Source organism: Pongo pygmaeus, chromosome 15, assembly GCF_028885625.2.
Source record: "Pongo pygmaeus isolate AG05252 chromosome 15, NHGRI_mPonPyg2-v2.0_pri, whole genome shotgun sequence".
Classification (NCBI taxonomy): domain Eukaryota; kingdom Metazoa; phylum Chordata; class Mammalia; order Primates; family Hominidae; genus Pongo; species Pongo pygmaeus.
This window is the reverse complement of record NC_072388.2, coordinates 62,138,977-62,153,293: the sequence shown is the minus strand read 5'-3', so window position 1 is coordinate 62,153,293 and position 14,317 is coordinate 62,138,977. Positions and strand designations below refer to the sequence as shown.

The window sequence follows — 14,317 nt, the reverse complement described above, 5'->3', positions numbered from 1 at the left end:
TTTTTATGTTGATTACATGTTGAAACATGGACATTTTAGGTAATGTTGGGTTAAATAAAATCTGTTTTATTTCTAGCAGTTATTACCTACTGATTATTTAAATTAATTTACCTTTTTTTTTTTTTTTACCTTTTTAAATGTGACTACTAGAAAATTTAACATTGCATATGTGACTTCTATCTTATTGGATACCTCTCCTTTAGACATAGAACTTAACACGAAGGGCTTTCAGTATCTGAAGTTGTAGGCAAAGTACTCCCCTAGGTCACTGTAGCAACCTCCCCAGCCAGTTTGTTTGCTCCGTCTTTCTCCTCACTATACCCTGGGAACCTTTCAGAGTGCCCGATCTGCATCCGACCTGCTGCTGCCATTCTTGGCCCTGGCTCTTCCTGAATATACTCTATGCTCAATCATGATGAAAGAAAAACTCATCACACCCTCATTCATGTGTTCAGTTATTCACTCAACAGTTTTTGATAATTAACTGTGAGCCAGGCAGTGTTCTAGGCATTGGAGAAATAGTGGTGAACAAGACCGACAAAGCCCTTGCTCTACATGTGGTGTCTTCTGCCTGGAATACATTTTCTTTCACACTATCTCTCTCTCTCCCACTACCCCCTCGATAACTAACTGGAATCACCTCTCGAGGAAGTCTCTCCTGACAACACTCCTCCCCACATCTTTTTTTTTTTTTTTTTTTTTTTTTTTGAGACAGAGTCTTGCTCTGTCGCCCAGGCTGGAGTATGGTGGTGTGATCTTGGCTCACTGCAACCTCCACTTCCTAGGTTCAAGCGATTCTCCTGCCTCAGCCTCCCTAGTAGCTGGGATTACAGATGCATGCCACCATGCCTGGCTAATTTTTATATTTTTAATAGAGACGGGGTTTGCCATGTTGACCAGGCTGGTCTCAAACTCCTGACCTCAGGTGATCCGCCCGCCTCAGCCTCCCAAAGTGCTGGGATTACGGGCATGAGCCACCATGCCCGGCCACCACACCTTAGTCTAAGCTCCTAGAGCCTCCTATTGTCATTTTTATCATAGGACTTACCACATTTACTGTTATGTCAATTTTCAAAAGTCAAATTTTTTATTTTGAGAAAATTGTAGATTCATATGCAGTTATAAGAATACAGAGAGACCCCTTATACCCCTTTCCCAGTCTCCCTCAATGATAACATCTTGCAAAACTGTTATACAATATTACAATGAGGGTATTGGCGTTGATACAATGACTGATCTGGTTCAGAGTTCCCATTTTACTTGTATTTGCATGCATGTGTGTGTTTAGTTCTGTGCAATTTTATCTTTCTTTTGTGTATCCACCACTGCAGTCAAGAGACAGAACATTTCCCATGGGGTGCAGTGGCTCATGCCTGTAATCCCAGCACTTTGGGAGGCTGAAGTGGGTGGATCACCTGAAGTCAGGAGTTCAAGACCAGCCTGGCCAACATGGTGAAACCCCATCTCTACTGAAAATACAAAAAATTAGCCAGGCGTGGTGGTGTGCACCTGTAATCCTAGCTACTTGGGAGGCTGAGGCAGGAGAATTGCTTGAACCCGGGAGGCGGAGGTTGCAGTGAGCCAAGATCCTGCCACTGCATTCCAACCTGGGTGACAGAGTGAGATTCTGTCTCAAAAAAAAAAAAAAAAAAAAAAAAAAGAGAGACAGAACATTTCCATCAGTGCAAAAATTCTTCATGTTGTCTTTTTATAACATAACACTTCCTCCCCACCCCTGACCCTTACCTGACCCTTATTAACCCCTGGCAACCACTGGTCTAGTTTCCATTTCTATAACTTTGTTATTTCAAGAATGTTATGTAAATGGAATCATACAGTACATAGCCTTTCAGGATTAGCTTTTTTCCACTCAGCATAATTCTCTGGAGATCCATGTAAATTGTGTGTTTATTCCCTTTTATTGGTGAGTAATATTCCATGTTACAGATGTACTACAGTTTGTTTAACCATGCACCTGTTGGAGGGCCCTTGAGTTGTTTCCAGTTTGGGGCTATTATGAATAAAGCTGCTTTGAACATGTGTAGGTTTTTATGTGAATATAAATTTCCATTTCTCTGGAGTAAATGACCAAGGATGCAGTTTTTAGGTCCATATATGTTCGTTTATTTATCATCCTCATTAGACTATTGACACTTTGAGGACAGCTTGTTAGCTTCGTTCATATGTGCATCAAATGTTCTTTGTATGTATCTGACATATGGTAACACTTGATGATATGCTCAATAAAATACAGAATCCCAGAAAGAAGGAGGGACGGAGGGAGTAGGAAAAGGAAAGGAAGGAGGAAAGAAATCTTTGAGAACTGTCAGTTGTTAGCTCACCCCCCACCCGCCCACCGCCTCCCAACATCATCATATTTTAATTTTTTTTAATAAACCCAGCGGCCCCAGTGTGAGACAGTAGTTGCTTAATACCTGTTAGTTAAATGATATAACACTCTGGCGAGTAGAACAGCTCTCCTCTCCCCTTCTCCATCCTCCCATCACTGGAGCGTAGGGATGGACACACACAGACACACGTGTGTATAGTCAGTGGCCAGGAGCCTAGGAATCTTTTCTGGAACAAAGTCAAGCACTAACAAATGAAGTGCTGTTGCTTCGAAGTTTAGCTAACAAAAACCTTGGCCTTGTCTGTATAACTGCCCCGGGAATTACAAATGAAGAGTTTGGGGACCCAGCAGCTTTGTGGACTCATTCCAGTGAGAATACAGGATGCACCTGAAATAAAGAATGCCTCTTTGTGACTCATTAAACTCTGCTCTGTTCCTCCCTATTAGGCATGTGTCTGCCATGCCCTGCAAAGCTATGATATTCAAAAGTGGAAGAGTCAGGCGGAAATAAAAACATTTCACTTCAGTGCCTAAACCATGTGCCCCTTAATTTGAAATAAATCTGTGACAACTGACAGATAATTCTTTCAGACAGTTATGGAGAAAGGCTTGACTTGTCCTAGTAAATCAGACACAGGAGTCATTATTTTTAGTCTTGTTAAAAAAATGTTACCATAGCAACTGCACCATCATCTCGGGCAAATGTTATCTCTTTAAGTCAATAACATGAGGAGCTGACCCACAAACACCCAGTGCTTTGAAAGGAAGAAATGACTTTTCAACAAAATTAATTTCTTCCAAGTCTTCACTATTCATCTTCATTCATATGCCCAGAATTCCTCCCCTCTCCCCTGCGGAAAATAAGCCGTATTAAAAGCAACATACCACTTTATAAGATTCAAGGCTGACCTTTCTTCTATCATTAATTCTATTAGTTCCTTGAAACTCATAGCTTCATTTGTGGCTTTTTTTCCACCCATGGGAAGCATAATGCTAATTAATTTGACCCTTGGGCAGAGCATTGTGTCTTTTGAGAACACAGTGTGGAAAAACATACTGGAGCATGCACATCTTTTCTAAACTCTTAAGAGATGGTTTTAAGTGATGCAGCAAACAGCTTAGTTCCTGTGGGCTGTCATTTAATACCTGTGCAAGATAGTGGATGCTCAGTGAGCATTGGTTGGCTTAGCTGGTTTGACTCCCTATTTTGTCAGAACTGAAATTGAGTGTTTATGAAGATTTATTAATATATTGAAATTTGCAACTGTGATAAAGCTTTTACCCTCAAAATATGAGATATGGACTTTAAAAATTAAGCCTAACACTTGAGATTTTTTCTTCTACCGAAAACATGTTGTTAATTTTAGCGTCAGATTAAAGCACCCCACGTTGGCCGGGAAGGCAAGGTTGGTGCTTACCCATGTCCTGGTTTCAGAATGCTGGTGAGGTCTCATAGTCCTCAAAGACTTTCCTTCTTCTCTTCTCAGACTCACATTTTTTTTTTTCACCTCTAATACGTTCGAAATCAGGATATGCCTAACAATTGCTGGTGTGATATAATTTTTTATTGGCAGCTTTTTATTTATTAGTGGTACACATGATAATGATGCATTTCCAGGGAAGGAAAGAGAAACAACAATTATTGCCTGCTTATCATGTATCGAGCCCTGTGAGAAGTAATTTATAGACATTATTTTGTAGAATCCTCACATGACCCCTATAATGGAGGCATTTTCAATTTTGTAGGAAGCTGAGACTCAGGTGGGCTACTGGACTTGACCAAGATCATAAGTTGGCAAGTGTCAGAATCAAGATTTCAGCACAACGTAGCTGATTTTACGGTTGTGTAACCTTCCGCACTCTCTCTCTGACTTGTCCTCAGCTTCTTGTGTTCATAAAGTAGTTTATAAATATTTAAATTCTGGAGCTGGGAAGGGCCTTAGGAGTCACAGGGTCCAACCCCACTGTGTTACAGATGAAGAAACTGAGGCTCAGAGAAGTGACTTGCTCAAGGTAGTCCCAAAGGAGATTGTGCCACTGATAATCAACATGGCTGCGGGAGGGAAGGGAGTATTTCCAGGCTCTGTCAGTGCCTTCATCTCCTGCACACAGTGTGCACCCCAGGATTTCCCCACGTGGGACTGCCTTCCCTGGACCAGGCCTCAGTTTCTCAGTCACCCCTTTGAGGCACTAACACTTGACTCCTTCCTCTAGAGTCACGATCCCCCTGGAATTCAAGATGATTGCTCACGTACACCACTTCTCTTTTCTTTCTGCCCCTAGTGAACCTATATCTTGTGCCTCACCCTCCAAGGTGACAATAAATCCATGTGAAAATGATCATGGAACAAAAGGAGAGAAGATTCTCCAGAGTCTATCCTTGGAGTCATTACTTATATGTTTCTTTGCTACCTCAAGAGAGGGACTTTAATGGTGGGAACTTCAACGTGGATTGAAGGGAAGGTGGCAGGCACATGCACACTATGGTGCAGAGATATCCTGTAGGTAGCAGGGCATTAATTAGCCTTTGAAGTCACACTACAAACTCTCACTCTGTCCACAGAGAGGTGCGACATGGCCTAGATTGCAAAAGGTGGCATCCATACACCATTCTCCTTTCCTACACCCAGGATGAAGCTGATGGGCCACTGCCCTTTGCCTTTAGAATGATTTCAGCTGCCTTCTTTAACACAACATTCCAGGTAGCCTCTTCCCATCAACTGTAGTTGGTTACAGGGATGAAATAGACCCATTTGCCTTTCCCAGTATTGTTGAAGGGTTTGGAAGTAGGCAGGTTACGAAACGATTGAGTTTCTATTTCTTCCAATGTAAAAATGAGAAAATAATAATTGACTTAAAGAATTGTTGTAAGGTCTAGAGATAACATGTAAGAGCACAGCAGGTTCCATGGCACCATGGTAGATGCTTAGTGACTATAAATTGTCATTCTTATAAAGTTAATGCTGACAGGGTGGAATGCATGATGCCACATCTCTGCATTATAAAGAAGTTGGGGATTGTGAAAGAAAGATGCTCTTGGCCTTTGTAATCTGTCTTTATTTTGTGACTCTGCAGACACAAGTGTGTATGTTTCAGTTCTTAAAGGGTTGGGCAGCCGTCTTCAGAAACAGCCCAGGATGGCAGCTCACTGCCGATTGGCTAGCTCTTGGCCAGCAAGTTAGGAAGATCAGGCCAGCTGAGCAGCCCGTCCCCAGAGTACTCCAGTTACAGGCTGAAGGGCTGAAGAAAGTCCTTTTTCCAAGCCTAGTTCAATTTTCTATAAAACATGTATAATAATTCTGCTCTAGAGAGAGGGGTGGTAAATTGATGGACTCACTGGGCATTTTTATCTCTTTTGAAAGTGAAATCTACAATGAGCAGTACATTTATTTAAAGAACACTTTTCTTTGCAGAAAATGGAAATGGTTTAACTTCTTTACTTCGTTTCACTAGTTAGTTAGTGTGCATCTTCAATGTCTCTGCCTATGTCATTATCTACTATGATATCGAAACTCCTAAGGGCAAAGATGATGTTTGCTTCATTTACTTTTTAGAGCACCCAGAAAAATGCCATGAACAAGTACATTTTTAATCCACTCATATGCTGTTATTGTAGATTGAAATATAAACCATATCCCATACTCATAAAAAATATTTTGTTCTTATTTGAATCATTTAAGACCAAAAATCTGGTAAAATGTCTCTATCAGAGCAGCACTGAATGTCCTTATAGTCAGAACAAATGCATACCTATTGGTTTATTTTAATTTTAAAACATTGATATTGACTGACTCTTTATTACATAAGTCTGCCCAATGTAGAACATGTGAAAAATGCTGAAAACCATATAAAGGAAATGAAAAGTTTTCTTTAATTCCCATGCTGGAAGATAATCACTTGGAACATCTCAGTATTTTTTTCCTAAATGATTCATTTTAAGGTGTTATTAATATCATCTAATTCTTAGCTAATTTTAAGACTTTCGACATGTTTCTTCTCACTGTGATTTCCATCTTTTCAGGTAGTGATCCTGCATTCTTTCCAGCAAGAATTATTGTTTTGTTATTTTTCAGTGTATTGAAACATGTTGTCGGTTAAAGGAAAGGGTTTGCCATGAGCTGCCAGTCACTTACCCCTGTTTCAAAGGAAACTTGTGGTTACCATGAAGGAAAATTTAATCCATCTGCCACAATGCATTTGTTCTCCTGAGAACCAGGTGGAACTACCTCTGACTATTTCCTTAGGATTATGCCACCCACCAAGGTAACTTTCTGTTTCAGTAGGTGATGTTGAGAAACAAAACAACACCCTTTAAGTTAATCAGTTTTGGAAAATAGAGACTGGCTTTCTATTCCATGGCTTTGATGTGTTTAGTAGTTCCTGTAAGGATCTGCCTCTCTTTTGTTTTGATTGACAAGACCTTTCCTATATATTTGAGCAGTCAAGCAGCCCAGTAACAGAAGGTAGAGACATTTACCCAGAGCAAACTTCTATCATTCATTGTGACTTCCTGAAATCTTAGTGCAAGTTTCAGCTCTAAAAGAAGAGTGGGCTCCTGCAAGATTAGGTAAGTGCTTCTCCATATCTGTAACCTCGTTCCAGAGGAGGGGAAGCCCAGAGAACTTGCTACAGTAAGGTCAGAAGTAGGAACTGTGAGAATAATGAATTCAGTGGGGGGTAAGGGTCCATGAATGCCATATCCTTTATACTTCAAAATCCAGGTGAGTTCTGTCTAGTGGGCCAAGCATGAAGGGGGTTGATTCTGGCTCCTGAAAGAGCACAGGGAATGACCAAGACCCAGAGAGGATGGACTTGACAGTGGATTGAGGTTATGTTTTAAATAACTCCTATGCTTTCCATCATTTGGATTTAAATTGAATCATAAGTAGGTGCTGTTGCAGTGGAAGCCTAGAGCAGAAGCAATTTACAGTGAGTAGGACACATTTATGAATGGCCACTAACTCAGGTGATAGGTTTCATGATATCTTCTGCATATCCATGTTTAGTGGTGAATTGGTTTAGTAACGATGCATATAGGGAATACTATTATTAATATTTATCAACCCCTCCAAACCATTCCCCATCATGACACTGAAAGTATAGTTTTGAGCAAAGTATGTAACGTGGCACCCAAATACCCTGGACCTGAATAAAAATAATTTACATGTATTCATGTATTCTGTTGGATTATGGATTAGTTTTGGTGTTACTCCTATTTTATGTTTATTTTGGAAAGACCACTGGGACAAACTTCTTTAACACACAAGTCAACTGCAGTAGTTAAGTTACAATAAGGAAAAGCCTGAGAATGCACTTGGAGGATGGATATCTAGAGAGGGCCATGGAATCCACACTGGCACCAGTTACAAGAATCTCTGGATGCCTGTGTTGGAGTTTGTGGGCATTTACAATTTCTGGGCTCATTTTCCCTGAAATGCTAGGAGCAAGGTCCCTTTGATAGTGACAAATGCATGGTTGGCTGCACCATGGAAGGCAGCCAGATCTGTTAAACTCTGTCCTTTCCCTCTCTGGAACAGCAGCATGAAGCTGGCATTCCTCTTCCTTGGCCCCATGGCCCTCCTCCTTCTGGCTGGCTATGGCTGCGTCCTCGGTGCCTCCAGTGGGAACCTGCGTACCTTTGTGGGCTGTGCCGTGAGGGAGTTTACTTTCCTGGCCAAGAAGCCAGGCTGCAGGGGCCTTCGGATCACCACGGATGCCTGCTGGGGTCGCTGTGAGACCTGGGAGGTGAGTTGCTAAGATGTGCAGATGACAGTGTCTTCTGGGCCAGCAGCTTGGGTCTGATTCTTAAGAGTTCACTTTTTAAATGATATGAGGTAGAGCTGGGACATCTGCCTTTTCCTGTGGATTTAAAAAACCAAAACAAAACTATGATTGGCATCTTCCAAAAGTGATTTGAAAAACATGATGTTGCCCCTCTAACAAAGCATTGATAAGATTAAGAATTTGGTTTACATTGTGTCTATGTATCTGGGAATCATCTCTGGGAGGTCAAGAGGTACTGTTCTACCCATTTTACAGATAACATGGAGGGATTCAAGGGAGAGTGGCTGCAAAGTCACGTAGAGTGTCAGTGTAAAGCTGGGAATCAATTTGTGGTTCAAGCTTGTGACCCAAACTCCTCCCTATGTTTCCTCATTTTGGATAAATTAGCCAGTTTCCAAGAAAGAGGCCCTGAGCTGAAGGGTGAGAGTTGGTCCCAGTGAAGGGTGAGACCCCTTCACTGCCTCTTCCACAGCCCTTTTCCTCCTCAAGTCTCTGGGAGCCCTCTGGGGTTATCACTGACGGATCCATTAAGTTCCTTCATATTCAGTTATACCTGGCCTTTTTAGAGACATTTAATTTAAAGTGGAGAGAACACTCTCAAACAAAGTTAAAATCCTATTGGGCTAAGAGGAGCTGTCTGAGTGATGAAGACGAAGAGAGCTATTCAGCTCCCCAGCAGATCACATTACGTAGTGACTGTGGGCTCTTCCCCCTGAGGCCCGCCCACTTGGTAACCAATGAAGTGCTAGCTCTGATCTTGTCACTCCCTGGCCCAAAAACCTTGAATGTCCACATGCTACTACAGATTCAATAACGAACTTTCAAGGTGCTCAGCAATATGGCGTCTGCCTGCTTTCCTGGAGACAACACATTTTCTTACTCTGGCCTTGGTAAGTGACTTTCAAAGGTTTTATCAAATAGCCCTCATGGATCTCATTTTGGTCCTTCCCTCATATCCCTTCTCCTTCCCATCTGTCATTATCGTATTTATTCCTGATGCCCATCTGCAGTGCCAGCTCCCTTTCTGGGCCTTTTTTGACTTGCAGGTAAGCCCTTGACTATGCTCTACTTTTTGTCTTACTTCCTCCCCCACCACACGCATGATTTAAATTTTTTGAGGACAGAGGTTCATTCTTATAACCTTCACAGCTTTTGTCAAGGTGTCGTGTATGAACAAGGCATTCAATACACATTTGTTGGTTGACTAGGATGGACCTCCCCCTGGAGCTGTAGATCCTCCAGCCTAATGGAAGGCCACTTAGAATCACACTTGCACTGTGAGTGGACACTGCCATTGGGAAAAATAGCCTTCTCTTTGGGGACCCAGAGGGTAACCTGCTCTTGCTTAGGTAAATTACGGCCCTGTGAATGGAATTGGGTCATAGTGATGAAATCTCCAAATTGGATGAAACTACTCTATCAAAGTAGTTTTCTTTTTGCCTCATTCAGGGGCTTGAGCCCTACTAGCCAAATGAAAATCGGGTTTTGTTAAGTAGACTTTGCCTGTCAATTGGCAGCAAACTCACTTGGGGCACTTGGCGCCTCCTCCTGTTCAGGGACTGGCCTGGCAGGGCCTCTCCCTGTTCGCATCTAGTGTCTGGGCTATTTGAAGCCCTCTCTGTGCCAAATCCTCAAACTCCTGCTTCCCCTCAATTCAGCCCATCTTCTCTTCTTTTTAAAAACTGATGAATGTCTTTAATTGGATCATAGTCACCCATAGGAGGTCAGGAACTGTGCTCTCACTGGAAAGATGGAAGCGCCAAAACCATTAAAGAACAAGATTCTCCCTGATCTTAGCCAGCTTTCATTCATGTCTTGACTGTGTTATGAAAAGGGAGGTTACCTATAGAAAATAAATAAAAGAATGAGATTCATTTTCCCAGCAATCTGAAAGTTTCTGAGCTATAAAGCACTTGATTTTTTGACAGGGGGGATGTTAACTGAAAGCATGTCTGAAAATAAGGATGTTCATGACGACAGACTGGCTGGATTTACATTTGAAGGTGGAACTGTTGTTGAAAATAGCTATTCCTCATAATCTGGGTATAGAGTTGCCAGATTTAGCAAACAGACAAACAAAATAAAACAAAACCAATCCCTCCCCACAGAAACCCAAACTGAAATAAAACCAGAAAACCAGGAAGCCCAGGTAAATTTGAATTTAAGATAAATAATAAATAAATTTTTAGCATAAGTCTGTCTGTCTCATATAGTATTTGGGACGACTTATACTAAAAAATTATGTATCTGAAAATGAAATTTTATGGGGCATCTGGTCTGCCTAGGTTCCCAGAGTACTTATGGTAAGAGGACTTAAAGCAAATATGGGAAGGTAGGAGAAAACAGTTGAGGACAAATTCAGCTCTTCTGATCTTTGTCAAAGGCAAGGCTGGCCGGGCACGGTAGCTAACATCTGTAATCTCAGCCCTTTGGGAGGCCGAGGTGGATGGATCATGAGGTCAGGAGTTCGAGACCAGCCTGGCCAGTTTTTAGTAGAGGCGAGTAAAACCCTGTCTGTACTAAAAATACAAAAATTAGCCGGGTGTGGTGGCATGCACCTGTAGTCCCAGCTACTTGGGAGGCTGAGGCAGAAGACTCGCTTGAACCCAGAAGGTGGAGGTTACAGTGAGCTGAGATCACGCCACTGCACTCCAGCATGGGCGACAGAGTGAGACTCCATCTCAAAAAAAAAAAAAAAAAAAAAAAGAAAAAAAGGAAAAAAAAAAAGGCAAGGCTGCTATTTTCATGACATTCATGCAAGAACTTCATCTTGAGTTACATATGTATATATATTCTTTTTTGCCTAGAACAAAGAAGAACAAAAAAGCAAAGGTACTGTCATTTGAAAGCTTATTATTTTCATTACTTTCTTATAATAATTGCACTAATAAGAACAATGGATTGGCCAGGCGTGGTGGCTCATGCCTGTAATCCCAGCACTTTGGGAGGCCGAGGCAGGCAGATCACGAGGTCAGGAGATCAAGACCATCCTGGCTAACATGGTGAAATCCTGTCTCTACTAAAAATACAAAAAATGAGCCAGGGCGTGGTGGTGGGTGCCTGTAGTCCCAGCTACTCGGGAGGCTAAGGTGGGAGAATTGCATGAACCCGGGAGGTGGAGCTTGCAGTGAGCCGAGATTGCACCACTGAACTCCAGCCTGGGAGACAGCAAGACTCCGTATAAAAAAAAAAAAAAAAAAAAAAATTGGATTGCATTTATTGAACACTTATTTTGTGCTAGACATTGTGCATTGCGTATATCATCTTACCTTATCTCTCAAACAATGGTGGGAGGTAGATATTTTGTTTTACAGAGGAGGAAACTGAGTCTTCAGGAAGTTAAGTGGATTTTCCAAGGTCTCCAGCAAGTGGCAGAACAGGGACTCAAGCTCCATAGTTCTGACTGCAGGGCTTGAGATTTTAACTCCGGCTGTGTGCTGGTATTTTTTCTGATCTGTGTGCTCTGTTTATCAAAATTATCTTTGAGCTTAAGATTTATAAAAGGTGAAAGAAGGAAACGAATCTTTTTGATGATCAGAACAGTGCACAGAGTATTCGGGAACCTGTCTTGTAATGTTTTCTTTCATTGATTCAATGACAAATAGTTATTGAAACCTTCCTGGGGTCTGTTTTAGGTACTGGAGGCACAGTGGGCAAAAATCTCTGTCCTAAAAGAGCTTACTTTCTAGAGTGGGAGGAATATCACACAAATGAATGAAAGGTAGATTACGTCATGTGGTATTGATCAGTGCTGTGGTGAAAAATAAAGCAGGATGGGGGATGGGAAGTTTCTGGGCACGGAGATGTAATGTTGCGATTTTAAATAGGGTGGTCAGGAAATGCTTCCCTGAGAGGGTGACATTCTAACAAAAACCAAAGATTGGTGAAGGAGTGAATCATACCGGAGAAGAGTGTTCCAGGCAGAAGGAACAGTAAGTGCAAAGGCCCTGAGCTGGGACTGTTCCTGGTGGGTCAGAGGAACAATAAGGAGACCCCTGTGAGCCTAGTAAGGAAGTCAGTGAGGTGGGAATGGTTGCAGGCATTTCAGAAGGTAGAGGTGCAGAGAAGGTGATGTAGGTCTTGAAGGTGATCATAAGGTCTTTGATTTTTGCTCTGAGTGAGATGGGAAATCACTGGGGCTTTGGGCAGAAGAGTAACATGATCTGACTTAGGTTTAAACAGGATCACTCAGGGCCGCTGTGTTGCAAATAGATTGTAGCGAGTAAAAATGGAAGAGGGGAGACCAGTTAGAAGGTATTTGCAATGACCAAGATGATTCATTTGCTGACTATGCATGGAGCACTTGCTGTGTGCTATGGTCTCTCCTGGGAGCTTAGGATATGGTCTTGAATGAAATCAGCTTCTTGCTTTCAGGAGTTTGTTTTCTACTGGGAGACGACAGAGCAACAAGTAAATCAACGAATAACAAGTTAATTTCTGATAGTGATAAATGATACTAAAAAACTGAAACAAGATCATATGTTCTAATGAATTCTGTTTTCTATCTGTGGGGACAGAAACCCATTCTGGAACCCCCCTATATTGAAGCCCATCATCGAGTCTGTACCTACAACGAGACCAAACATGTGACCGTCAAGCTGCCCAACTGTGCCCCGGGAGTCGACCCCTTCTACACCTATCCCGTGGCCATCCGCTGTGACTGCGGAGCCTGCTCCACTGCCACCACGGAGTGTGAGACCATCTGAGGCCGGCATGGTCTGCAGAGAGCAGCTAGCGCCTCAGCCTCACAGACCCACCTGTGTGCGCAGCACATGCAGTTATACTTCCTGGATGCAAGACTGTTTAATTTCGACCATACCCATGGAGGAGGTTACCTGTCACCCATTAGGTCAAGCTCAGGCAAAAGGCCCAAATGCAGCCTACTTATGCTAAAAGTTCAAAACAATATTCCTGCCTTCACCAAAATAATTTCTCCAGTTCACATACCTGCAAATTAATTTTTCTTTGCCTTGAGTCTTGGAACATAATTTGTGTATCACAATCCTCCCCCAATTTGGACTTATAATATGCTAATGATTTAAACACATTGGATGTAATTAGGATATGGGGCTGGAAAGTCTTTAAATTCTCATGTTCTATTTAGCCACTGATCTCCAACTGGATTTATGACTAAAGGGCTAGAAATGAACAAAACCCATGTACTAGTTAGTCTTCCTTATCCCAGAGGAATTCCAGCTGCAAGCTTCTTTAGGGAAAATGCTCCCTTCCCCTTTTAACTGAGCAATTATCTACACAAGAAATAAGACTGCTCAGATATACAAAGAAAGTAGCTTCAATAAAAAGATGTTTGGATTTGGATAATTCTTTTCCCTAGCAAAATTCGCTAGCTCCCTTAAGAGTCTTAATAAAGAGGATACGTCGGGATTAAAAGAAAAAAAAAAACAGAAATAAAATATGTAACTAATAGCTATCTCATTTAGCCTTAAAAACTTATTAAACTAAACTCATGTTTTAGAGTATGATGTTCTCCCAAAGCTATGGCAAAATGGCCAATCACAAGTATTCTTCCCCATTTATCATATTTTAAATTTAAGTTGTAACTTGCTAAACTCAGAAATTTTATATGCGTTTAGGGGTAAAACTGCATCGCTGGCTCAGAGGAAAAAGTCTGTGATTTTCTAGCTCCTGCCTCTCTAAAATCTTACAGTAGCTAATTCTGTGGCTGGAAAAAACCTCCAAAACTCTAATGTTATGCAAATGTCTTTAATTCTGGCATTTTTGGGGTTGAATTTAACCTTGTTCCTTTTTCATAATGTGCCAAGAAAACCTATATTAATGCCAATAAAGCATGTCCTCTGTCTTTTGGATTCATGACAACTTTCAAGAAAGTCTTTTTAATTCTTAGTGCACTTGGAATAACAGTGAGAAGTACACCTCAAATAAACTACAAGGTTATTTTTACTTAAGCATTAATGTGGCATGTCATGTTTAGTAAAGGACACAGACAGATGACTCTGGGTAGCATGAGTTCCAACGGTGGCACAAACTGCATAGACATACCCCTGGCAGCCAGGAGTCCTTCTTGAATAAGAACTCAAGGAGTCCCCCTAAAACACAGTAAAGCAAATGTTGAGATTGACAGTCAAGTACTGGGATGCGGGGTGAACATCTGGGAACAAAGGGCAGGAGCAAAATCCAACCAACCTTTAGCAGATGTGTCGG

At 41.7% G+C, this 14,317-nt stretch overlaps 1 protein-coding gene across 2 annotated transcripts in view; it reads left to right on the top strand.

Moving 5' to 3' along the window:
- The window catches only part of GPHB5 (glycoprotein hormone subunit beta 5), a 32,964-nt gene extending 18,999 nt beyond the window's left edge, over window positions 1-13,965 (top strand). Inside the window, exons 2-4 of one of the 2 annotated variants that reach the window (XM_054449099.2) lie at window positions 6,424-6,917; window positions 7,891-8,095; window positions 12,652-13,876. In XM_054449099.2, the coding sequence (XP_054305074.1) occupies window positions 7,892-8,095; window positions 12,652-12,840 (393 nt within the window). In that variant the 5' untranslated portion in view covers window positions 6,424-6,917; window position 7,891 and the 3' untranslated portion in view covers window positions 12,841-13,876. Of the gene's footprint in view, window positions 1-6,198; window positions 8,096-12,651 lie in introns of those variants that run through there. The other variant, XM_054449098.2, reaches the window with a different exon arrangement.
- The last annotated feature ends 352 nt before the right edge of the window (window positions 13,966-14,317 follow it).